The sequence below is a fragment of the Amblyomma mixtum genome, chromosome 1 (genome assembly GCF_055824585.1).
Source record: "Amblyomma mixtum isolate Tamu chromosome 1, ASM5582458v1, whole genome shotgun sequence".
NCBI lineage: Eukaryota > Metazoa > Arthropoda > Arachnida > Ixodida > Ixodidae > Amblyomma > Amblyomma mixtum.
In genome coordinates this window covers 283913119-283940738 of record NC_143012.1, presented here as the reverse complement: position 1 = coordinate 283940738, position 27620 = coordinate 283913119, and the positions used below count along the sequence as shown (strand labels likewise).

The 27620-nt window shown below is 47.2% G+C and overlaps 1 protein-coding gene across 1 annotated transcript in view; it reads left to right on the top strand.

Annotated features, from left to right (window-relative positions):
• LOC149371923 (cell adhesion molecule Dscam1-like) overlaps positions 1–27620 on the top strand; it is a 308990-nt gene that overhangs the window by 240564 nt on the left and 40806 nt on the right. The window contains exons 10-13 of the mRNA XM_089566251.1: positions 16397–16596; positions 17570–17657; positions 20910–21029; positions 21568–21741. Of these exons, the coding sequence (XP_089422377.1) occupies positions 16397–16596; positions 17570–17657; positions 20910–21029; positions 21568–21741 (582 nt within the window). The remainder of the gene's footprint in view (positions 1–16396; positions 16597–17569; positions 17658–20909; positions 21030–21567; positions 21742–27620) is intronic.

Below are 27620 nucleotides of genomic sequence, written 5' to 3'. Positions count from 1 at the left end.
TTGCGCCTGAATAAAAAATGTGGAAGAATTAAGAAATACCTTCTGTAACATGTGTACTTTATTATGTGAATGACGGAGGCACGGTGCTTTTCGCGTTTTTTTTTTTTTTTTTCAATTTGCCATAGTTTTGAAACTGCTGCTGGTACTGTATTTCCCGTTGCTTGGTACTGCGATTCCTTACTTTCTATAATGTGCTGTATATTTTCTGCACTTGCACTTGCATTCTTTCTCTTTATTTCCACCTTCAATACATTTGTGTCCACAACTTAAAATTATGCTATATCGCGTTGTACTTGTTGCTGACAACAAATGTACCGTCTGAAGGAAAAGCAATTAGACCACTAAAGCCACTTCAATGTTTTATTGCAAGAAAGCTTAGGAGTGCAGTCAGAAACTGACAAGCGCGACGAGTGTCTTTTAGCATGCTCAGCATCTACTGACACAGTAAGTCATTGCTGCTATATGCCTGGTTTTCAAGAAATTAAATTTTAAATCGACTATCGTGGTCCATTTGCTTTTCTTTTCAATAGTACAGGCCACCTTCCAAGGCCTCTGGTTTTTGTGAAGCGGCACGTTAAGCAACTTTTACCATGGCTTTTTTTTTTTTTTTGAAAATAAATGCGTGTTTGAATAACGCAAAAAAGGAGGAGATTCTGGTCGATTTCCATTATATATTAAAAGCTGGCGAGGTTCATTCTCCCTTTAAAAGAATGTGGTCATCGCACGTTGTAAGTGAACAGAAACTACGTACATTTGTCAATACGTTGCTATTTTTTTGCCGCCGTTTGTACTATCTTGTTTGTCTTCCGTTTAGTCGGAATGATATATCCCGCTAGCGTTAAGGAGTGAAAATTCTATTGCTAGAAAATATTGTCCTCGGTTCCATGCCTTCCCCTCTTCAAAGTCAGCGGGATTTTTTTTTTTTTCGCAAGCTGATTAACCCGCTGCTTTTCATATCATTTATTTAGTTACGGTCGTAGTTGGAGACTCACTAACATCCCTAATACACGAATGCTCCAACCGTATGTCACAATTTAATCTGGTATAATACGGTGAATATATTGCTCTTCGGTTTAATTTTGATTATATTCGCCCTTAATCATCGGCTCAAGCAAAGATACGTCTCCTCCGTCGCTGAGAGCCTCCAGTCGAAACCTCGGATAAAAAGAACGAAATAGAAATAACGGAAAATAATTGGTTTACTAGTATGGAAAGTTTATCAAATATTTGATGCTTAAACTTTGTTTTTTGCCACCTCAAGGCAATCAAGCACATATACGACAGTGCATACTCTAAGCAAGCTCCTCCTTATAAGTACGTCCCTGTCTGGGCCACATAAAGATGCTGATCAAATTTTACTTCACCTTAATCTTTTCAGCGCTTGTCTTTGGCTCAAGCAATGCACAGCCCTCACTATCGACCGTATGTGTCATTTCTCCGAGCAAAAAAAAAATAGAGACGAAGTAGAATTGAATGAAAGCAATATTTTTATCATAATAAAGTCGCTTTGGGTTGAAAAGGTAGCGAAATCTCGCCTTTTTAAGCCGTTTTCTCCTCTGCCTCCTCGCTGGTTATACTTGTCGGTAGATGTACGTCAAAACGCGAAGCTTTTCCATTCTTTCGCTCATTGGTTATAATAACTTTTTTGTGTAAAACTTTATTATATTCGTTGGGTAATCATTCGACTCAGCTACGACGAAGCCGTGTCGTACGCACGCGCCGAGGTTTCCGATGCAAAATAAAAACCACCGCTAGCCGTACAATGTACCATGCGAGCGCTGTGGACCAATCGTAGATGCGCAAAGAGGAGTAAAATAGTGAAGAAGTGAAAAAACGAGTAGGACGTCGGCAACATCAAAGATTTGTTCTATAATCTCAGTACAGAGAAAACCTATGTTATACCGGCACTCATGTAACCCGTGTGGGCGTTCTAGCGCATATTGGAGCTAATAAAGGTGGAAAAAAAAAAAAAAAGCTCGCTCAGCTTTCCGTCCATTTAAAGAGTTTTTTTCTTCAAAGGAAGACAGTCGGCACTGAATTCATAGATGCGGGGTACGAAGATTGAGGGATTTCGTAGAGTCCGAATTCAAATATATGCGACTCGTGCGAATAAGAGCGAAAATGAAAGAAGAAAGCCTCGCTGAAAACGAAGCCCATGTCGAAACTAGAATAAAAAAAGAAAAGCAGTAGGCGGCTGTTTTTTTCTCGTGTCCTGTAGACAGGGTGTCGCCTCTAAAATGCATGCCATTCCCTTTCAACAAAATGTCCTACATCTATTCATACTCCTTGCTTACAGGAAGAGCACGAAAATAGCGCCACACAGGAGCATTTTTTTCTCTTTCGCTACAGCGTTTAATCCGCGGTGTGCGCGCAATTAATCACAAATGTTACAATGTTGTGATTGCTTGGCATAGAAAGGCCATCTTCACAAGGAAATTCGTAGTTACCTGATATAACACAGCCGATGGGGCTTTAACGAAAGTTTTCACTCTACAAGAGCTAAAGCTGCTAAATATTCAAACAGATCGGCTGAGCACCGCTTTTGCGTGTACGAAACCTGCTGACTTCCGCGCAACGATGTTTCCAATTTGCGTTTGAAACTGCCGCTGATACTGGCCCTATAATCTGCATACGAGCTTCAACGTGCACTAACAATCCTTGGATCTTTCGCATTTTAGCAATTAACAATCGAAACTGCGAAGTTTCTAGTTTAAACTCTTACTATTCACAAATCCTCGGTAATGAGTGCGCACCCAATTAGCTGACGCCGTTCACCGTTATTCCAGCTCAGTGTGAGTGAGTGTACGGGGGTTCGTGCGTTTTTACATCTTTCTCCATTTTCTTCTAACCATCGTCCCTGATGTTTTAACATTTAAAACTTTTTTTTTTTTCACTCTTTACATTATGGTAATTCAGTCCTCATACTTATTAGGACTTCGCGTTTCTCGTAGACACACTAAAGTTTATAATCAGGCACGCACAGCCCAAATTTTACCCCTGCAAAGCAGCCAAACTTATCACGTCCGCTGCTACTAGCGTTGCACACGCCGATCACGCGGAGAAAGGGATTGCGAATAGCACTTTCTCAAAACCGAATCGAATACGAATGGTGTAGCTTTACTGTTGAATCGAATGCGAATACTTTCGATAAAACCGAAACGACTGCCAATCGAACAGTGACAGTACCGAATTGAATGCGGGTCGAATATTTTTAGCGATATTCGCTACTTGCAGAATTGTTTGTACAAAACGAACAGTCGTTCGAAATAACAAAGCGCTAGAGACTGTGCTACAATGCGGCGCTATAACTTAAGGTGTTAAGCTATAGCACAGTCTGAAAACTCAACAGTGATCTCCACTAGGGGCTACGCAACACGAATTCAGTATATTAACTCTATTACCCCGTGTTACACTAGAGGAAAATGACCTTCTTTAATTCTTATAACAAAAGCAATTGATATAGGACCATATCTCAGTAGATGACAGCGGCAAAAGGTGCGTGTGTATGAGCCACTGCTTCCGAGATAGGGCATTTAGTAGGATTTGCTGAGCATTCCTGGACCCTGCCGCACCGCTAAACCTTGTTGGCCATATGTATGAGTATTATGAACGCTATGACTCAAATGAACCGCGTCGCGGCGCTGGACCCTCTGCCCCACGCAGCCCGATCGCTGCAGTATGCTGTGGGGCGTCGGAGTGGGCTGTGGTTTTCAAACTGTCGTTGAAGAAAACTACCGAGTGTCTTATTCGAACTTCGTGCCAATTACTCGAACAATATTCGAAAACTTGAGAACATATTCGATTCAGTTCGAGTAATTTTGAACATGCACTAGTTGACTGAATCGTATTCGACTCGCTATTCAAAAATTACTAGCATTTGCCCACTCCGACTACAGAGAAGTGGTTCCTGCGGTCATAGAAGTTCACCACCTCCCTGTCGGTAAAAAAAAGAACGTACTACCAATGGCTGTCACGCCATTGCGTCATTAATGATAACGACACAGCGGAGAAAGCAACCCGATTCGCCCACCAAGCAACCGCGCATGCAGCAACGCGCCAGGCGGCCAAGCACACCGTCGTGTGGCCGAGCTACTTGGCGGAGTCGCACAGTTACCGACGTTTCGCCCCTGTAGCCTTGACTTCATTGTGTTGTATCGGCCGCTGTGTCATTGTGCGGGCTACACACTGCGCAAGCGTCAAGTTTTCTTTCTACCTCGCCATGTCCCCCCTTTCCTTTTCCCCTCTCCCCTGGAATACTATATAATCACCCTCTGTTGCAATAAACGTTGGTTTTTCGCTTGTCTCGTTCCCAGGCGTGTACGCTCGTTCCGTTCCTGCCGTGGCCTATCGGCCGCGGCTATGTTACAGTGGCGACGAGTCAAAACGACACCCACGCTGTCGAGGCAGACCCAGACGCTCCGGCCCTGAAGACAGCACTGCCAGCGACTTCCATGGCCTTCCAGATGCTCCCGAGCTTCGAAGAAAGCACAGATAAGTGGAAGCCGTACTTGATCAAAGTGGAGGCGTATTTCGAAGCAAATGGCATCGCTGAGTCAAGTAAAAAGAGAGCACTTCTTGTGGCTGCACTGAGCACGCAGACTATTCAGATCCTTGCCGGAAGGGTGGCTCCTCAGGCGCCGAACTCTTTGAGTTATGACGAAGTTATCAAAGCCCTGAATGAATACTATGACCCAAAACGGAATGAAATTTCGGAGAGCTACAAATTCTTCAGTCGTTGCCAACTGGAGGGAGAATCTATTCAGGCTTTCCTCGTCGAGATCCGCCGCATCGGAGACAACTGCAACTTCCGCAGTTGCCTTTACAGGATGATCCGAGATAGAATTGTCTGCGGTGTACGCTCAGGTGCAGTACGGAAACAACTCCTGGCAAAGAAAGAGTTAAAAATAGACGAAGCCGAAGCGATAGCGATAGCTGCTGAAGCCGCGGAAAACGATGCGAAAAAAATTTCTCCAGAAGCAACACCACTACTGAAAATGCAAGCGCGACGCCGGCCAACACCGAGACAAAGCGCCGAAAATGCAGCGTGTCGGCAATGCGGCAGATGTGGAAGCTTGAAGCATGACGCTAGCAGCTGCAGCTGGGCCAAATCGCGCTGTTATCACTGTGGTCAACGTGGACATCTCGCAAAAATGTGTCCCAATCGCCGTGACAAGCAACTCGGGGCTGCGGCACCTGCGCCTCGTGGCCAAACATTAACAGTGCAAGAAACCACTTCGGAAGATTGCTATGAAAATGCTCATATCTGGACTTTGCTGTCGGCGCGAACGAAGTGTCTCGAGCCGCCACTTCGCCGCACATTCAATTGGGGCGGTGTAGAACTGGCAATGGAAGTAGACACAGGATCACCAGTATGCGTCATAGCGCGACAGGTTTTCGATAAGCATTGCAAACACTGGCCAAAATTGAAGCCTTCACATCTGAAACTTTCGTGCTACGCTGGAAGGCTGCCTGTGTTAGGCGAGCTTCAGTTAGTTGTTGCGCACCAAGGTGTGTCAGTTGAATGCACACTCATAGTGCTAGACTGCAACGGACCAAGCCTGTGCGGGCGAGACCTGTTAACCCTGCTGGATAGAGCTGGAGTTCCGGTACTGCAAGTCCGTAGAGGTGAAGTGCCAGTGGCGGGAGAAGCCATCAGCCGCATCAATGCCTTACGGAGCAACTACGAGGATGTATTCTCGGAGGAATTGGGCCTGATGAAGGGACCCCCAGCCAGCTTGGTGCTGAGGGACGGTGCAGTTAGCAAGTTTTGCAAGGCAAGACCGCTTCCGTACGCGCTCCGCGACAAAGTGGCAAAAGAGTTGGATCGGCTAGTGTCGCTAGGCATAATATCTCCCATAAAATATTCGGACTGGGCGACCCCCATAGTACCAGTGCTTAAAAAAGATGGCACAGTGAGGATTTGCGGGGATTTTAAAGCCACCTTGAATCAGGCTTGTGCACTTGAGCAGTATCCCCTTCCGGTGATTGAAGACATGTTCGCGTCGTTAAGCGGTGGTGAAGTTTTTAGTACACTCGACCTGAAAGACGCCTACAACCAGGTGCCACTAGACGAAGCTTCACGCAAGCTGTGCGTGATTAATACGCACCAAGGGCTCTTCTGTTACAACAGGCTGCCGTTCGGCATTTCCTCTGCTCCTGCTATATTTCAAAGGAAGATGGACACCATTCTAGCTGGCCTTCCTGGAGTTCAGGCATACTTAGATGACATGCTTGTGTATGAAAAGGCGGCAGACAACGGAGCTCGGCTGAAAACTGTGTTGCAGCGGTTTCGAGAGGACGGCGTAAAGCTGCGATACGACAAATGCAATTTCAGCCAGCCATCGGTTGCTTATCTGGGACACCGTATCGATCGTCTCGGTCTTCACCCGACGGAAAAGAACGTGGAAGCTATCATGAAAGCACCGAGCCCTCGTAACGTGAGCGAGCTGCGTTCGTTCGTCGGAATGATAACATTTTATTCAAGGTTTCTGCCGAACATGTCAACCATGTTGTCCCCGTTATACCAGTTACTGGAAAAGAATACGCGATGGCAGTGGAACCACCCCCAGGAAACTGCGTTCGTCAAGGCCAAACAGTGCCTCAAGGATGCCGAAGTGCTTGCCCATTTTGACCCGTTAAAGGAGCTGAAGCTAGAGTGCGACGCTTCGCCACACGGCATTGGCGCAGTTCTGTTTCACACAGTAGGCAGCGTCCACAGACCGATCGGATTCCGTTCAAGGACTCTTACTAAAGCCGAACGGAATTACTCGCAACTGGAGCGTGAGGCGCTGGCACTAGTTTTTGGGGTCACCAGATTCCGAGACTATCTGTTGGGCCGTGAATTCACTTTGGTTACAGATCACCAGCCTCTCCTTGGATTGCTAAGACCCGACCGCCCGACACCCTCTATGGCTGCAGCCCGCATTCAGCGTTGGGCACTCTATCTCGGAGGATATCTGTACAAACTTCAGTACACTCCCGGAAGACAACTGCTGAACTCGGACGCCCTCAGCAGGCTTCCTCTGCAGTCACCCGGTCCTAGTATGGAGCCTCAAGAGCCGCAAGAGTACGTTTTTTCTTTGGAAAGCCTAGACGAAGGCACCGTTACGACACGAGAACTGAAGGAACTCACAGCTGTCGACTCGACACTAGACCGCGTCAAATATTACGTGCTACACGGTTGGCCGAAAAGCTTTAAAGGCCTTGAGCCGTGCCTGGCGGTATTTTTTGACCGTCGACTTGAGTTGTCCCTGGCACATGGGTTAATTTATTGGGGACATCGAGTGGTTATACCTGCCGGTGCACGAAAACGATTGCTGCAGCTGCTGCATGAAACCCACCAAGGGTCTTCGCCGATGAAATCCATTGCGCGATCGTTGTTTTGGTGGCCAGGCCTTGACCGAGAGATTGAGGAAATGTCGGCTCAGTGCAAGAATTGCATCGACAATTTGCCCATGCCGCCAGCCGCTCCACCAGCAAGCTGGCCACAAACGTTTGAGAAGTGGTCGCGCATCCATGTGGATTTTGCCGGACCGATAGAAGGGAAGATGGTGCTTGTGCTAATCGATTCGCACACCAAGTGGATAGAAGCAATCCCTCTGAAGCACGCTACCACGACAGCTACAATCCACTGTTTGCGGGACATATTCAGCCGATTTGGCGTGCCAAGAACGATCGTTTCCGATAACGGAACACAATTCACTAGTCGTGAATTTGCAACATTTGTCGAGAACAACAACATATCCCACGTTAGGACCGCCCCCTTCCACCCGCAATCTAACGGGGCTGCCGAAAGAGCAGTCCGAACGGTGAAAGATGGTCTCCGGAAGTTGAGGCCTGGCAAATTGGAGCACAAACTTATGCGTCTACTGCTCAATTGCAGAAGGACGCCTCAGAAGAGCGGCAAGTCGCCATCAGAGATGCTTCTAGGATACCAGATTAGGTCGCGCCTGGATACGTGTTTCCCGAAGGGTAGTGGAGACGCACCGTTGGACAGCCAGGAGTGGCTGCCCCAACTGAAGAGCCGTGTGCACGTTCGCAACTATGGGACAGGAGACAAATGGATACCAGGGCATGTGACATCTACTTCTGGGACCAGAATGGTTACAGTAGAAACACCTGGAGCAATTGTCCGGCGGCACGTGGACCAGGTACGTCTTCGGCATGCAGAAACGCAGTCACCCGACACTGCGGAAGACGCGCGCCCGGACGGCGATACATTCAGGCCAGAGGAATCCGCATCACAGCTCGATATGAGACTGGAAGGATCTACTTTGCCGCCTGCAGTTGGGGATCATCATGCTGACGGCGCATTCCCGGCACTTCCGTCATCCGGAGCAGTAGTGCCAAGCGAACCCGCTGAAGCCGTACGACGCTCGACGAGGACGAGGAAACCAGTTGACCGATTTTAGGAGGAAGAAGTGTTGTATCGGCCGCTGTGTCATTGTGAGGGCTACACACTGCGCAAGCGTCAAGTTTTCTTTGTACCTCGCCATGTCCCCCCTTTCCTTTTCCCCTCTCCCCTGGAATACTATATAATCACCCTTTGTTGCAATAAACGTTGGTTTTTCGCTTGTCTCGTTCCCAGGCGTGTACGCTCGTTCTGTTCCTGCCATGGCCTATCGGCCGCGGCTATGTTACAATTGCAAGAAAAGTCGCCGATTGTAGCACTTTTTTTTTAATTTCTTGCGCTGACATGACCACACAAACTTTTTTATTGCACAAATAGGCTTGGACTAGTTACCGGTGGAGAAAAAAAACAAATTCAAAAGAAACATCCCCGGTACATTTTAATGAACAGTCTTAATCAGTAGCTCTCAGATCGACACCTTTGCTGGTGATTTCATGGGGAGCCCCTTACGGCAACCCTGGTACCACAAAGGTCTGGAGAGCGGAGGGTAAAAATTTTTTGAAGATAAAATTTTGGTGGAGACTGGAGCGACCATAAGGGTACCTAATGCACCGCATAGCCGAAGTGCAGTCATAGAGGCCTGGGACCTTTTGACCAAGACAGTTTTTACATAATCATCTACGTAAACGTACGTCACTGTTCCTTTTGTTGTATGCAGCTACCCTTTTTAGTAAAAAATAAATAAAAAAGAATTAATGCATTGAGTTGACGTTGAGAGAGCGTAGCACGCTGCAGAACAGGACTTCATATATTTTTGTGCGACTCTGGTCCGCGATTTTGCATCTTGTAACGCACATAACAGTTGACAGCAGGAAGCTATACAACGCTATTTACCATATTTAGACATGCGCGGTGCTGACAAAGAAAGATAACCATGCCCAGTGGCCCTAAGTCACCAAAAAACCGTATAAGACCTGATTCTCATAGCCGGCCTCCTCTACGGCGCTGCGGCGACGGAGGCGGAAACCGCGGCCGCAGCGGAACGGAGTGATGTTCTAACCGAAAGAGGCGCCGGATACCGGCAAACCAGTTGGGGTGGCCTCTCACTGCTCTTTGCTTTTGCTCCCTCGCTGCTTTCTTCGTGCCTGCGCCCCCACGCACCCGCGCATCGCCGCCGAAGCCGCGATAGGGTGCCTCGATGCGAGCGCATCGGTGGGTCAAGTGAACCGAGCTCGCGCTGTGACTGACTCGCTCTCCGTGGGGCGGTGCTCCGTCGCCGCCGCTCGACGGAAACGTAGAGCAGGACCCGGTGGCACCGGCCGCCCGATTTCGGGGAGAAAATGGTCCAAAAGCAGCCCCCTCCGTCGGCTGCCGGCTCGACGGAGGCGACGGAGCAAGGGAAAAACCGGCTGTGGGAATGTGAAGACGAACGCGTACTGACATCACCTCATTACGTCAAGCACAAGTATCGTTCATTCGCTTGAGCACGCTTAGATATCCTCATGCGAACAGACATGCGGCCAGTATATCTTTGGGGCTGCCACTCTGTTGCTAGCATTTCTTCTTAATTTTCATTAGCATTTCGCGTACATGCAGGCATTTCAGACTAGTAGCTTTCGTGATGGCGCCGTAACTATTTTTTTCTGCACACCTGTACCTCAACAACTTTTGCCACCTGTCACATATGAATCGCGAAAGAGAAAAGTCAAGTGCGAATGAAAGGATGAGATGTTTCTAGTTCATGGAGCTGTGACACTTGCGCTGCTCATTATCACTTTGAAAGTCCAATGATGGCTCATTGAATGTGACGTTGAACCCTCTCTTTTTTTATTCTCCTTCTGGTATTATTTTTGTTTTGGTTTTCTTCCTTGAATTTTTAAGCTGGCATTTAATTTCTCCCCAGTTGGGTTGAGTAATCTTTATTAAATAGAGCTGGCACAAAGGCGTAAGGTAGATGGCATTTGGCTGTCAATTCCTGCCTCAAGTGCAAACTCCCAGAAGGAGAGCAGCGTGGGTCGGGCCCAGACGTCGTGCGGACCCGGAGGGGCACGGGTCTTCTTCTGGCGGAAATAAAGTTTCTTCACTCACTCACTCCTTAGTAGTTCAAGCACCGAATGTGGTTACATGTCTTTCGAGGTGCTTCCTCCTGATGTGGTAGCCAGGGCAGCCCCATAACACGTGCCGCACCATTGGTCGGGCGTCCATGTTGCACTTTCTACACGTTACTCTGGCCACATGTTCGTCGGCGTATTTTTTAGTTGAGCGCACGTGTGAGGCGTGTTTTATAAACTGCAAGCGTGACAAGTCAGCAAGAATTGTGTGAAACGCAATCCTGCCTTCATTTTCAACCCATTCGGCAAAACATCGAGGTATTTGTGATTCTGTGAACAGAGAGCAAAGTGAAGACACCTTTTGCGCAGTAGAGAAAAGCACTCACCGAGAAACAAGTGCTCAAGTGAGAAAACCAGCGAAAAGGGACGCAGGATCAGGAGAAGACACACACGCACATGCTTACACACGCACAGGCTCAAATGGAGAGAGGAGGGGGGGGGGGGGGGGGGGGTACGCCACTCTGAGCAAGATCCAGAGGAATGCGCGCGAGACAACGCATAGGAATGCGGCTTCAAAGCTGCATTCCCATATAGCGCGTCGTTCCTGTCTGAATGTGCAGGGTGGTTTGTTGTAACGCGGTAGCACGACTTTTTGTTTCAACTTACCCCGAAAGAAGCTTTCATCCGACAAAACCTGACGCAATCTGACGGGCACTTTGCCGTTAAATATTTCAGATTTTAGCGATTTTAAGCTAAAATTAATTGCATAATGCCATCCTCGTAGCAGAAAAAAAAACATATCGTTGTTTTGATCTTTCCTGCATATGGCGTCCTAAATTTCTGGTGTGGAAAATAATTTGAATGCTGATTAAAGGTGCACTGAAGAGGATTCTGAACTTGTCTTTTTGCCGCGGGAACTAGATCTACACGTTCCTAGCATTCTTAGAAACAGTGACTTATTGCCCTGTGTGGCCAATTTCAACAATTAAATCGAATTAACGTCCAGCTCCCGCCTTTTTTTTTAATTCTCCCTCGTACGATGGGCGGAGTCGACCAACGCGTGGAGCGCCTTTCACCCAGTCCCGTGGAGGCTTTGCTTTCGCTTTATTTTGTTTTTTAAGTTTTCATGAATAAATAGTTTCATTCGCAGGTAATATAGCCGCAAAATAAGCCCGAAGAAATAAAAATACGCGCGGACTATTTGCTACTACGGACTACCACGTATTACTCCGCCGATGGCAGAGCGGCAAGCCGCCACGGGACTGGGTGAAAGGCGCTCCACGCGTTGGTCGACTAAGCCCACCGTACGAGGGAGAATCGAAAAAAAAAAAAGGCGGGAGCCGGACGTTAATTCGATTTAATTAGGTAAATCGGCCACACAGGGCAATAAATCGCAGTTTCTAAGAAAGCACGGAACGTGCAGATTGAGTTCCCGCGGCAAAAAGACAAGTTCAGATTCCTCTTCAGTGCACCTTTAAGCTCTCTTGTTCGCGCTTTGAGAGCGCAGTACGCAAAGGCATCCTGCACTCCCGAACGTTCGAGATGGTCTCCATTGCCCCTCGCGCTCACTTCCAGTTGTTCTACAATACGGGAGCCGAAATGTCGTTTTTTTTATGCGTAGCATATTGCAATCACTCAGTTCAGCCCTTGGGCGCGGCCGGGCAGCCACCAAACCACGTGACGTGACGTCACCAAACCACGTAAAAAAAGAGAAAAAAGGAAAAAGAAAAGAAAAAAGGAAAAAAAGGAGAAAGGAAAAGCAAAAAAAAAAACAAAAAATAAAAAAGGACGGCTGAGCATGGTGGCGGTTGTCACCGCCCCGTTTCAAAGGGGGCGCTCCTATCCATTCATCCATCCATCCATACGTCACGGAGGAAAAGCTGCTGAGAAAATCGAGTGCCGCCAAGCAATACCTCACGCAAAAAGACCGCGCAATATGCAACGCATTCTTGGCTTAACCAAGCTAAGCCTGGCCATTTTTCATTGCTTTTCCTTTTGGTCGGCGTCCATTTTTAAGTTTTAGTATCATTGTCCCCGGTTAGACGAGATTTCTTCCAACTCTTTTGTAGTGATACCGAAGGAACCTTACAATGTGTAGTCGTTTCAGTGCCTTTCCACATTACTCGAACAATGGCGCTCATTTTTTAACAGCCCACGTGAAAGCGTATATTCACAGATAAGTCCTTCATACGTCTGCGGAAGCCTGTTAGTGTGTTTCTTTGTCGTTACTTTTTTTGTGTATGTGTGAAATATTCGATCCTTACCTGATTCTGTCAATTCCTGCAGACAGGCCACCTTTCAACCTTGTGAACTCCGCGCGACAGATCTGGCACACTGTGGAATAATAAAATATTTGTGCGGCATGGGTTTATGTTCAACATTGGTGGATAAAAATTTCGAAAACAGGAAAATTGCAAGATACTGTTATGGAAATATTGAAGGTAATGGTCCATTCTTCTGATATCCAGCAAAATCTTTCTTTTAAAATGTTTTCATCGATCGCATCGAGCAGTTAGGACTGCCACAGAAAACCAACAGGGAGCGCTGTTGACGATAGCAAAAACGTTAATAGAAAAAAAAACTGCAAGACTGCCGTTGGGGGATCTGAGGATATATTGATTGTTATAGTGAAATCTTACATTATATGAAAAAATTGCGTTCATAATCATTTTCCCGCTCATAAAATTCTTTTGTCCAGAATTGTTGGGTGTGAGCGAGGAAGGGCTTCACATTCCAAGTGACAATGCGATAGCACTTCAGTATTACATCACAGTTAGGCTTAGAGCATATTCGACGCTGCTAGCAGTTCACTGCAATTATCTGTCTATACCTCCACACCTTACCCTTCACTTTTACATCTATACTAATTGTCCCGTCGAGTTGTCGCCGTGCTGAAGGGTATGCCCAGACCAGTGCTTCTAAGTGCAATGCCTTCACCTTTCAGTCATCGCGGTTTCTTTCACCACCTTTACAATACGAAGCGAAAAGAAACATTGATCACCATTGCCGTCCCTACTCGGTGAGACCATACCATCTTTTTATGGAGCTAACAATACCAGTTATTCTGCACACACCCAGCCTGCACCCAGTACACAGAACTGCACTTCGGCGGCTGGCATAGACTCAGGCTTATACTTTGTGTATACATATACCACGGCTAATTCTAGCATCTTTCGCTCAATCTTCTTTCTTTCTCCGAGGCGCGCTTCCCTCACTAATGAGCAATCAGTGAAGCCGAGTTATGAATATGCTATAAGCATGGGAGCTTGCAGGAAGCACTGAAGAGGAGAAAAAAAAGAAAAGGGAAAAGAAAAGCGTAGGCGTGTTCGTCGCGTTCTTTCAGGAGACCTCGCCGCCCCGCCTGGTTAGGCAAGCGACGGGCAGTCGCCGTCACAGCACACGCGCGCTCACTGGGTTGTAGCTCCCCGCTTATCTCTCCCGGAAGAGGGTTGCTTCCTTTCCCCTCCCCTTCCTCCTCGCCTCCTCCTTCGGCCGACATGCTAATGCAAGTGCTCGTCGAGCGGCCCGTGTTAGCGGCCCCGCCAGCTTCAAAGCGCTGCTCGGGCCTAATGACGTCTCCCGGCTCAGACAGTAGAGCCCTGTCCTGCCTGTCTGGGATGGCGAGCACTCCGTAGTAGTACCTATAAGCCGCGGATGATTGCTTTCAGCAGTGGTTATGCGGACTGAACACGTAAGCGCGCAAAATGCGAAGAGAATGCCTGGGAATATCTTCGCTGTATGAACGGCGACGCGAGGGTCAGGTGGGATATGTGTTTGTTCCGTTAACCTGCTCATTATGTTTGCGATTTCCAGGATCTGTCTCTGAGTGTTTGCTTCTTTTTGCACACGGAAAGAGTTTTCCAGCAATAGAGAAAGAGCGAATAATGAGCGGAGAGGCAGGGAGGTTAACTAGGCGACGCCCGGTATGATACCCTAAACGTGGCAAAGAGGACGAAGGTTGAAATAGAAAGGGGAGAGAGGAAGGTAGTTGTCTTTTTCGCTTGTCCGTAGTCCGTAAATAACAGGGTACACTGGGAACACTCGTAAAGTTTACAGCCTTGAACTCAATCCTGAGTCTTTCAACAATTTTGATGATGATGATGATGATGATGGATTTTTATGGCGCAAGGGCATCTTTGGCCAAAGAGCGCCTTGGCACAGGGTATTTTTCTTCTACTCAAGGTGGGGTCCAAGACCCATTATTTTAATAATTTTAAAACCGCCTTCACAGCTGCGATGAGGATTTAGTCCAAGGATCCAGAATCTCGGCCTCTTTAGGGGACGAAGTTCTAAGCGCCGGAGCGTTGCAGCCAGGAGCGTGTGTGTGTGTGTGCACGCACGCACGCACGCACACACACACACACACACACACACACACACACACACACACATACACACACATACACACACACACACACACACACACAAAAGCATGCTGTATGCTTTAAGTCACTGAGTGCAATCACCCTGTTCTTTCTGTCTTGGAATAAGCAAAATATCACGACGCGCCTTTCTCTATTTATTTACAATATCAGAGCGAATCCACATCTCACCAGGCATATTGCACTGCAATTTTTTTTTATTTGTATGCAGTTGGTTCAAGACCTAGTTGGGAATTAGGAAAGCAAAGGAGGGCAGTTCTCGCAGGCGAAACTACACGAAGAGTCGAGTACATTCTTCTTGCTTACATGCATAACGCTTCACCAGTGAATAGCGGAGCGGCCGGGGTTGCTTGGTCGCCTCACAACGCATTTTCGGGTTGCTGCCGACGCGTATAGTTGCTATTGGTTCCATCGTCCCCCCAGTGATACTGTCATTGGCGGTTGAACCACAAAAGACCTTGAATATACATTGATTGGCGCCGGGATGGTCCTCGCGGGCTGGGCGTCGTAACTGCCAATAGCTCCGCACTGTGCCGTCGGTTGCACTGGCACTGGCAGCACGCTATGTCAGTTTCTGTTGAGAACACCAGGAGCCTGCAGTTCGTTATCATGCTGGCTGAAGCCGCTAAAGAGCCCGAAAAGCGCTAGACACCGAAACATCGATACAAGTGGCCTGAAGCCTCAGTTGCTTCTGCATATACGTATACTCTTCATAGTAACCGATGCCTCTGATGCTCAGGTGCATGCTTGCCCGCGCGCAGCATCTGCAATAGCTTTGTTGCAACTGAAGCTTGCCTGAGCTCCTTGCATAAGCCTTCCACGAACTCAGTGCTATGAATGGCCAGCCGCGTTACACCTAGAGCGTAATACTATTTTCTGAATTAATCTAGAAGCACCACTGAAACATTCTACGCTAACGCGAGAAAAAGAAACAGAAATGGTTCGTTTATTAGGGTTCAACGACTTAAAGCGACTCAGGCTATGAGGGACGCCGTAGTGAAGGGCTACGGAAATTTGGACCACCTGGGGTTCTTTAACGTGTACTGACATCGCACAGTATACGGGCCTCTAGAATTTCACCTCCATCGAAACTCGGCTGCCGCAGCCTCGCAAAAAAGAAACAGAAATGAAAGATTTCCTGCGGCATATTTGAAATCGTAGTATTTGAGGCTCTTCAGACTGCTTTTGAGTTCCTCTGGATTCCATTCCATTCCTCAGAATGGCACGTGGGAAAACATTTGGACGGCGGCAAGTAGCATTTCGGATAACTAGAGCCAAAAGACTACAGTCGGATACAACTCAAGAACGAAGCGGCTTTTACCTGTCAAGGGACCCCCTTGCAGCCAATGGCGTCCGTCGATTCTCATGAGCTTGCTAGCATGATAATGCGGGGAGTGGCATGGTCGGGGACAGTCTACTACCTTAATTGTCACGCTAGCAGGTTCATGGGAATCGGCCGCCGCCATTGGCTGGAAGCGGGTCCCTTGACATGTAAAAGCCGCTTCGTTCTTGAGTTCTATCCGACTATAACCACTGAACCGCAAGAAATTCTGACTATATGAAAGCGTCCTTGAGAGCCTCGTCACGTTTCGGTTTGTCTCTCATTTCTCCAGTGGCTCCCGTCGTGGGTCCCTTCTCGTTCCCGGCCAACCTGAGGGAAGGGATGCGCGCCATCGTCACTTGCTCCGTGCTGGAAGGGGACAGCCCCGTCCGCATCCGGTGGCTGCGAGACGGAGCACCGCTGGCGCCGGACGGTACAGACATCAAGGTCGAATCCAGCAACGAGTTTTCCTCCACCCTCTTCATCAAGCAGGTCAGCAGTGTTAGTCGTTTAGCACACCATGCTGTTCATTCATTTTCGCCATATGCTTGCATACTTCATAGGCTTGCACTTTCCCCATTTCAGCAATACGCGCTTACGTGGAAAATTAGGCGAGTTGGTATATCCGAACATGTTGTGAGCGCAGTAAGCAAGTAAATACGACATGGATGGTTTGGTACTGTCAGACACCCGTGACACTACAAGCGGGTGAAATGGCTTTTTTGCACGCACGCTTTGGACCTTTTGGTTCTGATATGGGATATGTTTGTTTTGTTGATGTGCTCTGGCGTGATTTCTTTTTCCTATTAATTTACCTTTATATATGGTAGTGGTGTATATATGTACGTGTTTATTTTAATAAAATTTAGTTGACAGTAGCAGCACCGGTGTCGTATTTACTTGCTCTCGTCCTTTTTTTTCTTTTGGTTCACAACACGTGTGCTTGCATCGGCATGTTATAGTATTTTCATATTCCAGGCTTTTGCAAAAAAAAAAAGGGGGGGGGGGGGGGGCGGGGAGCCTACCAACGAGCTAATCTGAGGACTTTATAGGGTCGATAGTAGAGAGCAAACAAGACCTCTAGAGGACACAAAGTTGGGCGAGTTTGTTCGATTTCATTAAATCTACAGCGCGAAAGACGAAGACAAAAGGAACAAACAAGACGCTGAAATTACAATCACCTTTATTAAAACGGCGTGAAGGTTTATAAGTCGCAGTTCAAGCAAAGAACAAATAGAGCCATCACGTATGTAAGCAAGTAAATGCAATATGAGTGTACGAGTTCAGTAGTTGCAAAAGGAAAATTAAAGGAACTGCGAGTTCAGTGCCTTCTTTGCCTTTTCACATCATCCTGCCCCCGCGTTGTTCTGTTTTCACTGAACAACCAGCATCGCTGCTACATTCTTTGCCCCGCTTGATGTTTTCCGTTGCCCATTTCTCTGTTTCCTACTTCTCTTTCGTCCAGGTGAGCTACAAGCATCGCGGTGAATACACGTGCGTCGCATCCAACTCGGCCGCCTCCGCAAACTATTCCTCCACGATGGTCGTGAATGGTAAGTAGTCATCAACGAGTGAGGTGGTTGTTCACCAATTCCTGCCTCTCACAAATTTTTGTGGAGACGTACTAATGATGCGGGGACAGAAAATGGACAATGAAATATTGAAACAGAAGTTGATGATCACACAATGCATGTGAACATTTCTTTTTTAAACTTCGTCCGTGCCTGCGTCCATTCTAGCATGTCTTTCTTTCTTTTTTACATAATCTTGCATACATTTAATGTAAATGTATGTGTACTTCTGCGATTCGTGTATGTTCTTGTGCAAGGAAACAGACAACAAAGCGCACATTGCATTGCCTGCTGATCGTCAGGGCGCAAAATCTTAGGTCAACTGAGTAATATGATGCGGGCTAACGCCTGCAAAAAGTCATTTTAACGCCGATTATTCGAGAGATGCTTATTGCAATTCTCACAGTATGCAATCACAGTTGAATGAAACCTTTTCCTCTAAGTCATTTTTCAAGTCGGCGCTGAGAGACAGTAATTAGTTGCTCCAACGAGTCTCCAGCTGCCATGATTCAGTACCAGGTGTTGCGGTGTCGTGCAGCCTGCATGAAGAACGCGCGCGTTCGTTCTACACTATTGGTTGGTCATCATATTTAATTACACTCTTTTTGGTCGAACGTACGCAACACAACTGTAACGCGAACCTTGCAAGCGACTTTTTCAGTATCAGCTGTTGAAGATTGTGCGAAGTCCTTGTCGTTCGCACTAAATGACGTTATCACCATCTGATCTGGTCACATAACCTATTTATGCGTTTATATACATTGCCGGGTCACACGATCAGCTGATCGCGTGTTTAAATAGATCGCGTAACCTATTTAAATGGGTTTACATAACCCATTAAATCCCTTACACGTACACCCCCCGCCAAAAGTGTATGGCCCAAGGTGCTTGTTTGCGAAGCCTGCCGCATGCCTCGCCATGCATGCTCTGCGACCGTAACCTCTCGAAAGAGGAACGACTTCGCGTCCTAAATCCTCCCAAGCTTTTCACTGCTAGATATGCTAGGGGGCCCGGATAAACAGCTTAGAAGCTTGGGCTGCATACTTTTTAAGGGGGCTGTACATGGCCCCCATAACACCTTAAATGCGCTTAAATTCACGTCACATCGTGTGAATGCCGCTCCAGGTTTTAACGTTCGCCCCTCCGTGACATTAACCAGAGACAACAGCCTCCACCGCGGCTGAGGTTCAGCTGATTTGCATACGTAAGAGTTTCGATGTCGCCTTGTTTCCGGGCCGCCAGTATTTTCCTACGCGCCTCCCCTAGAGCTCTCAGTAGCGGCCGCATCGTGGCGCTGCATGTTTGCGCCATTCTTTTTTCCTTTCTTTTTTTCTGTGCTTTTGCGGCACCTAATTCCTTTATTCCGGGTGAAAAAAAAAAAGCACGTCCGCGGCTTAAGCATGCAAGGGGGCGCCCCTCGTAACTCCGTAACAGAATTATGGCCGCCAAGTGGCGAAAACTCCTTCATTCTTTCCACGCATTCTTTCGAGACAGATCTTTGCCTCTCTCTCTCTCTCTCTCTTTCTTCCTTTCTCCCTCACCGCAAACTCACCGCCTTTTTCGTGGCGCTCTTAGTGCCTGCATCATCACTCCCTCGCTCAGCGCTGGCCACCCTGTTTTGCATGCGCCAAAGGGCGTGCGGGCTGACTGTGCGACGACCCTACGCATATACCTCGTTTCCAAGCCACGTGTTCACCCTGGCGTGAGTGCGTAACGAGGGACTGACGCAGGCTCGTGGGCCGAGGTGGCGCAAACTGATAACTTCATTTTCTCGTCATTAACAGAATTAGTGGACTATTGCTACATACTTTTTGGCCGCCCGCGTTGTTCTGTGGCCCCGCGAGCTCGCATGACGGTTTCTCGTTTTTGCTTCTTTAGACACACGCGCGCTATTTTCTTCGTTGTTGACTTTTTGTTTCACTCTGCGTCACGTGTCCGGCTCTTTCTTAATATATTTATTTCCGGATTAGTCTCTGCGTGACCGTAATACTTCTGCGCGCTCTCGACTGCAGCCGTCGCGCCTGTGGCTGAGCCTGTCTCGACAGTTTAGCAAGTCGACAAGCGAACTCGTTAAAGCTGGGACTAAGCTAATACTAAGAGGTTTATCGGCGTTTTGAAACCTTCCTAGCCCAGTCCGCATTTCGTAACCGCTTTGTATGCCATTTGCAGCTGTTTCGTGTGTTTCTTTTTCTGTTGTTTCTGTCATGCTTCGCTTTTTGGTCGCGAAGCACATTTTCTGTAAAAGATGTTTCTTGTCGAACGTATATTTTGTGGCAGCTTTCTTTCCTATAGTGCTTCGCTCATGGTAATGAAGCTAATGCTCCTACCTTAAGCGTCTAAGTTGAGGGGAACAGGACAGGGGATATAGGGTAAAAGCTCAGATTATAGAGACGAATTCGCTGTCAGAATTGACGGTTTTGAATTAGCAAGAGAAGGTTGTCGGTTTTTGTGAATATCCCATGGAATCTGAGCTCTTCTTAATGCATTGTGTGTAGGCCATGGCACCAGTGAAATAAATTATTCCGAAAGTGCTGCATTTCATTACTGTTCCCGATTCTAGACAGTGCAGCGTCTATTTCCTTGTTTGCGGACGTCAGCGGTTCATGAAAAACTCAGTTTTTATTCATATTCTAGCCGTCAGCTTTTATATGTTATTCGACTGTGATACGCCTGATAAGTTTTTTTCGACACACGAAAAAAGACTAATGAGGTTAGAAACTGAAGGCAGAGCTGGTTTACCATATTCTATCCTGCTTGCGCTGCGTCAGACGATGACCAAATGACGATGAAAACGAAAAAAGAGGAAACTGGACCGCATACACTAAACCACCCTCCTCTTTGGAGTTACTGTTACCGTAATTAAGCGAAACATTTCCATAGTCTTGCTCTAACGTTTTCTAGCGTTCATGATTACCTGGTATGATTCTCATGTACAGTCAATACATCGATTCTGATGCAACAAAAAAAAAAGAAAAAATTTCATTCACTTTTTATCTATATATATGCCAATTCTTATTTCCAGCCTTCGGTCAAGTAAGGCGGAATTATCGACCGGTGTTTGGCATACAAGAAGGCGTTCCGGCAGGCTACCTAAAAAAAGAACTAGACAAGACTACGCAGGCGCTGTGTGCATTCTTGTCTCGTCCTTGTTTTTAGCGCTGTTTTTCCTCACTTATAGTGGGTTGCCGAAAGTTCATTGCTAATCTCGATCCTGTTCGTTATGGTCCCTTCTAGTACCACCCCGCTGGAAAGTGGCTCCCAAAGAAAAAGCCGCAGTGGTTGGCGAAAACGTGGTCATTGACTGCCAGGCGGAAGGTTTCCCTCCTCCGAGGATCTGGTGGGAGAAGTCATCAGGTCAGTGTCTGCCCACACACAAGTTCACGTTTGATTGTTTGAATTTAATTCTTTCTCGCACTCTTTTCTTTCTCTGATTAAAGGATTATTTCTATGTCGGCCGCCACACGCCTTGGAGACAATGTTTTGCTGTTATGCTCACGTTCATCATCAATCATCATCAGCGTGACTAGGCCCACTGCAGGACAAAGGCCTCTCCCATGTCTCTCGAATTAACCATTTCCTTTGCCAGTTGCGGCCACCGTACCACCGCAAATTTCGTAATCTCATCTGCCCCCGTAACTTTCTGCCGCTCCCTGCTACGCTTGCTTTCTCTTGGAATCCCCTCCGTTACCCTTAAGGACCAGCGGTTATCTTGCCTTCGCATTACATGTCCTGCCCAAGCCCATTTCTTCCTCTTGGGCAGGGCATGTATACGTGCGCTCTGGTACTAGTTTTCTTGCCAGTTTCTTTCAGCAAGACGCTATGGGACAGTTTTTCGTCTGCACGGTGCTTTGTGCTGGATGAACGCATTCAAGTCGTCTTCTCGCTGTTTCAGCCTCGAGACCGTCGGAGTACAAAGTGATCATCAGCAACTCTCACATACACGCCTTAGAAAACGGCTCGCTCATGGTTCGAGAGGCCGAGCGCAACGACACCGGTTTTTACCTTTGTCAGGCCAGCAACGGCGTGGGCTCTGGAATCAGCAAGGTCATTGAGCTGAGAGTGCACGGTAAGTGAAACTATTTACTGTGTAGGAACAATGAGAAAGTATGATCAAGTTTGTAGTTCTGTTTTTGTTACTTGCTATGTTTGCACAAGGTGAAATTGGCGTACACCCCTGTAACATGACAAACACGAGTTTGCGCTAGAATGTGTTGCAGTAGATAATTCGCAAAAAAAAAAAAAAGTGGTCGAGTTTTAACTGAGTAGACGTGCGAAAGCAAGTGTTCGTTTTTCGCCTGTTCTTTCTGGCATCTACAAGTGCACGCAACGGCGTTTTTCGCTCTTCATCTTCACACCCTCTCTCCACTCGGCGGAAACTGGCACGACCCCATCCTCCCATTGGCTACAGCTTGCGCGACGCTGCTCCGAACTAACCCGAGCTACTCCGAGCTTCACACGAGATTCCTGGTTGGGACTGTGTTAAGTAGAACTTTCGCACTAGAACGCATTTTCTTCTTCGTCACGAGCGTCACCGGATCCTGTGCGAATGAAATCATGAGCATAACAGTGAGTAAGCAATCCATTTACAGTAAACGAAACTACCCACTGAATGCATTCATTTTCACACGCTTCTATGTCCACATATAGTGACCCATATTAACCCTTTTTCTTCACATCTTCCCTTTTACCCAATGAGAGAAGCGGGCCAGATAAGTATTCACTCAGGTCGGCCTCTCCGCCTTTCTCCCCATGTTATCTTTCACCGTTCGAGCTGCTAATGTCGTGCTTCTCTCGCACATCATTCAAATATCCGCTCATAAGCTTCATCACGTTAGAAATTCACTTCATAATATAGCAATAACTGTATATTATACCTCCCGAACGAAACATGAGGAGATCGGGCGCGTCAGCATTGTCAAGATATCTGTGCATGTTCCCCTCGCACGTCCATTGCACCCCCCCTCTGTTGCCCGAAATAAGAATTTTTATTTTTTGTCCTTATCATATACATGATGTAACAATCGAATGCATGCATGTACAGTAGCTGGTTCATTGTGTCACCGAGTAATATGATATATGTGATGCAATGTCCTTACCACTGATCAGCACGCATTGCCTGGAGTGTAATGGATTGCATGAGTAAAGATTGGTTTGGTTTATTGGGGTTTAACGTCCCAGAGCGACTGAGGCTATGAGAGACGCCGTAGTGAAGGGCTCCAGAAATTTCGACCACCTGGGGTGCACTGACATCGCACAGCACACGGGCCTCTAGAATTTCGCCTTCAAGAAATTCAGCCGCCGCGGCCGGGATCGAATCCGCGTCTTTCGGGTCAGCAGCCGAGCGCCGTAACCACTGAGCCACCGCGGCGGGACACATGAGTAAAGAGAACTGCGTACATTCTTCAAGCACCTTACATGTTTTCTTTTAATGTGATACGGATGTTTTTCTTCCATCATTCAATACGAGGCCTGCCTGGAAACTACGCGGCCCTTTTTCGTTACGCAGAAAGTTGACGTAGTTGTCCTCGTGTTTTGTCTGGTCCACGATAGCATACTCATAGTAGACAACGCCCTCGCGACCAGCAAGAACTGCCAAACGATCATCATGTTGTTCGGACCTTGCCGTTCTTTTTTCTTTCGTGCAGACAACGCTGATTTTTTTTTTTTCTGGTTGGACTGCGCTTATGAGTCCTGCATCGTAATTGCAAAACCCGCGTCTAATCTTTTAGTGATTGTATGCTTCAAGATACGTGCCTTATTTTTAGCAAGGCCTCCAAGTCCTGTGTCAGTTCGATATGCAGTTCGTTTCGTTACTCGTGTTAACGGTCGAGGAACGGATTCGGCCGCCTCAAGCCTAAACCCCTCCACCGAATTTCAGAAGCTGCAGTCCGCCGAATGCCAAGATCGTCTTCGAGTTTTCTGAACGTTAAATGGAGATTGTCGTTGATAACTGCATCCACCCGTTCAACGCAACGCTTTTGGGAAGTTTATCAATGGAGGACTTCCCACCGCTCATCACTTTCAACGTCACTGCGGTCACTCACGAATCGGCGGTACCTGAACTGTATCTCTGTTTCATCCATGTATTCATTCCTGAAAGCTTCAGGGGTCATTTATAAAGAACCTAATGCAAACGCGCTGTTTAGAGCGCTCTGGCATTGTCAATGCGACGTTTGCTTTGTATAGCGAACGTCAATATTAGGGTGACCTTCTTCGGGCCGGCCAACCAAAACAATGTCACGAATCATCATTAAAAAAAAATAGTGGCAATTTAATTATGCAAGAACGATGGAGCCACCTACTCGTATAAGTTCTGTTCTGCCTTGCAAGTATACGGACTACGGTAGATCACTTAATCCGAGAAAGTTTGCTCTAAAGTGATCACCTACATATTGATTCCAACTGTATATGGCCTCATGTAATGATCTCTATCCATACCCAGCAATTCTGGACAAAAGCATTTTTGAGCTGGAAGCCATTAATGAACGCAATTTTTTGTAATGTAAGATTTCACCATAACAGTTAATATATCCGCATATCACCCGACGGCAGTCTTGTACTTTTTTTTTTTCTATTACCGTGTTTGCTATCTCCGAAAGAGTTCCCTATTGGTTTTCTATGGCAGTCTTGACTGTTCGATGCGATTGATGGAAACTGTTTAAATGAAAGATTTTGCTACATATCAGAAGAATGGATTATCCCAACAAACACAAAACCTCCTCAAAATCTCCCAAAAATAACCCATTGGGACATTTCGAATCTCCCCAGGAGGTGCTCATTTTTCCCGAACACATCCAAAAAACGTCCCCACAACTAGCGATGTCCAAAAAGTTGTGCGTCCCATGGAAAGCCCCAAAAAGTAAATGCTCGATTTCTCGGCTCTGGTTCAATAAAATTATTCCTCTTTTTCCATGCAGCCTGCAGGCATCCAAGCGCACATATGTGCCAAATTTCAGGCGCATACTTACTTTACAGGTGATGTAATACACCGGTCCACTCGTGTGAATGCGTGCTGGCTGGGCCGTTCCGCACTTATCCGTTTACGTGAAATGTTTTAGCATTTTACACACAAAGGAAATATGAATTCAAAAAGTCACCCCATCTTGCCCATATAAGAACAAATAGCAGCGCCATACAGAAGTCAATACAGTTTACTAGCTGTACTTTTAGCACGACTTGTAGCCGGTCGTCCATACCGGCGACAGCACCATACACCACCACAATCAAAATGCGTCAAAGAAAAACAATACAGACGAATTGAAAGTCCATGCCGAGCAAGACTTCCGTTCAACGGCGCAAATTTGAATGAATACAAACAGCAGACGCAAACGTATGCACCTTTTAATACACAATTTGTACATAGCACTTCGGCGCCATGCATATAATGATGGCCACTTTTTTTCTGTAGCTCTGAGAAATCTGCAAAATGGAGCAAGTAAAACAGAACACGGGCTGGAAGTTGACAAGTTATCTAAGGGCTACAAAAGCAGATATGCACACGCAAAAGCAAACGTGTGTAAAGAGCAACTTGGATGACAAAAGAAAAGACGAGATGGGCGTACGCTGCAGAGGGGGTTTCTTCAAATTGAAACCCCCTCTCGCTTAAAGACTCGGAGCAAGTTTCAGCGACATGTTAACAAAACAGAAAAAAAAAAGTTCTACTTGGCGAAAATAAAGTGCGAAATAGGGCCTGCAGTATGTTTAATAAATAAATAAAATAAACCAATATACCTTGACGACGTTGCCTACGGAAACCCAGGGATGAAATAGAAGGCTGCAACAGCTGAAACCATGAATTAAACGCAGCCTTCTGTCCTGCGCCTTCTCACAGCACAGCGAACGCTCAAATATACGCCTTACACCCTCGTAAAGATCCTGGGAGTTTTATTTTCTTGCGACTAAGTGTGGGGATAAGACTGCTCGAAGCAAGGCGGGAGGGGGGACGTCTTGAGGCTGGTGCAGTGGCGCGCTGCATCCATGGTGCGGCAGACCGCACATGCGGCACAGTCCGGCGTGGGAGTCGAGATCAAGGCACGATTAATCCAGTGCGGGAGAGTCAATATAGCCACGCCAACACTGCACAAACTATACCGCTGCGACAGGATGGCTGGGCGGTGGCGATGTAGGTAGAGCAGGCTAATCCATGGGCACTCGCAGAAAAAGTGTGATGGGTCTCCGAAGGTTCTTCCCGTCTATGACCGTTGTAGAGGGCCACGCTTCCACCACCAACGCGCTGCAGTCGTCGGAGGCGCTGAGGAATTCAGGGTGCGTGTGAGGAGTCGCCTATTAATTGCCACGAACTCCGCCACCGAGAACGCCGCCTCGAACAGCGGCATCAGTAGGGCCGTGAAGCTGCGCAAAGGTCTTGCGATGCGCCGCCGCTGCATCAGTTCCAAAAGGAATGGTATGGGCACTCCGAAGTCCGCGGGAAAACTCCGTGAATCGTTGGCGTAGTGATGAGAGCAAGAACTGCCGCGCGCTGGGGCTTGTGCTCGAACGGCTGGGGCAGCGCGAATGAGGGTACGCAAGATGGCTTCCGTCCAGCGAGGAAGCCGGGCGAGCGACGGGAGGCCATTTAACTGCAGTTCTGCTAGACAGCGGCGCAGCTAGGAGCGCCGACAGCCGGAGATGCCTGCAGGGGCCACCACACAATGTTGAAGTTGGACGACAGCAGGAAAAACGCTAGAAGACGGGAAAGCTGGTGACCGCCGCTTCCGGCGGCGCGATGAAAATGCAGACCGCCGTAGCCTGCCTGCAGCATGGAGCCGACGGCCCACGTGCGAGAAACGCATGCGCCGAGAGAGATGCGGGGTTAACCGCTTCCTTCGGCTGTTCGAATGAAACTGCCGTTTCATCTCTCAAAATGACGAGTGCAAGAGCAAAACCTTCTCTCCCCGCAGCTTGTGGCGCGAAGGAGAGAGAAAAGAGAGCGCGAGCAGTCGATTTTTATTTCTTGTTGAAAATCATTGGTCCCGAAAACGTTATGCCCAGTTACATTTCTGGGACCAAAATGCATTAACTCGCTTTTGTTGCTTCTTAACACTCCAGAAAAAACGTTTCTAGACCTTTAGTGGGAGCACTGCCTTTTTGCTTGTGTTTCTATGTCGTGCCTCTATGGTCTGGAAACGTTTGATAAACGTTGTACTGGGACTGGGACATTCCATCCTTTTTGGAGTTTGTGAGGAGGTTTTGTGTTTGTTGGGATTACCCTCAATATTTCCTTAACAGTATCTTACAATTTTTCAATTTTCAAATCTTTTGTTCGAGAATGTTGGACATGAGTCGAACAAAAACGAGAGCGCTATGTATGGCTTCAGTCCTATTATTAGAAGGTTTTAGCACCATCGTACTGTAAATAAGCCAAATACTATATCTACGACTGTACTGTAAACGTGGATACCAAGCACGGAAACTGTGACAACGACAATGCATTGCCGTATTGGCCACACGGCTGTACATCACTGCCTAAACTCTCTAATGAAGGATAGACGAATAAATTAAGGTTGCAGTCATGCTGGTACTTCGTTTATTTTTATTTTATTCATTTAGGTTTTTCATTTATTTATATAAATTAAATACTAGTATGATTGCAACCTTAATTTATGCATCTATCCTTCACTAGAGGGTTTTAGCAGTGTCGTACAACTGTAGAACGAATCTGGCAACACGCTGCCGTGGTTACAGTTGCCGTGCTTGATAGCGACATTTGCCGTACGACTGTAGTTGCCGTAACTGGCGGGTTTACAGCACTATTGTGCTGAAGCCCTCTAATAATAGGTTTGAAGCCATCGCTGTCGTTTTTGTTCGACAGATAGAGATCATTAAATGAGGTTATATAAAAAAGTCAGAATCAATGTATAGGTGATCACTTTAGCGCAAACCTTCCCGAAAAAAATGATCTACCGCAGTGCGTATACAAGGCAGAACAGAACATATACGAGCAGC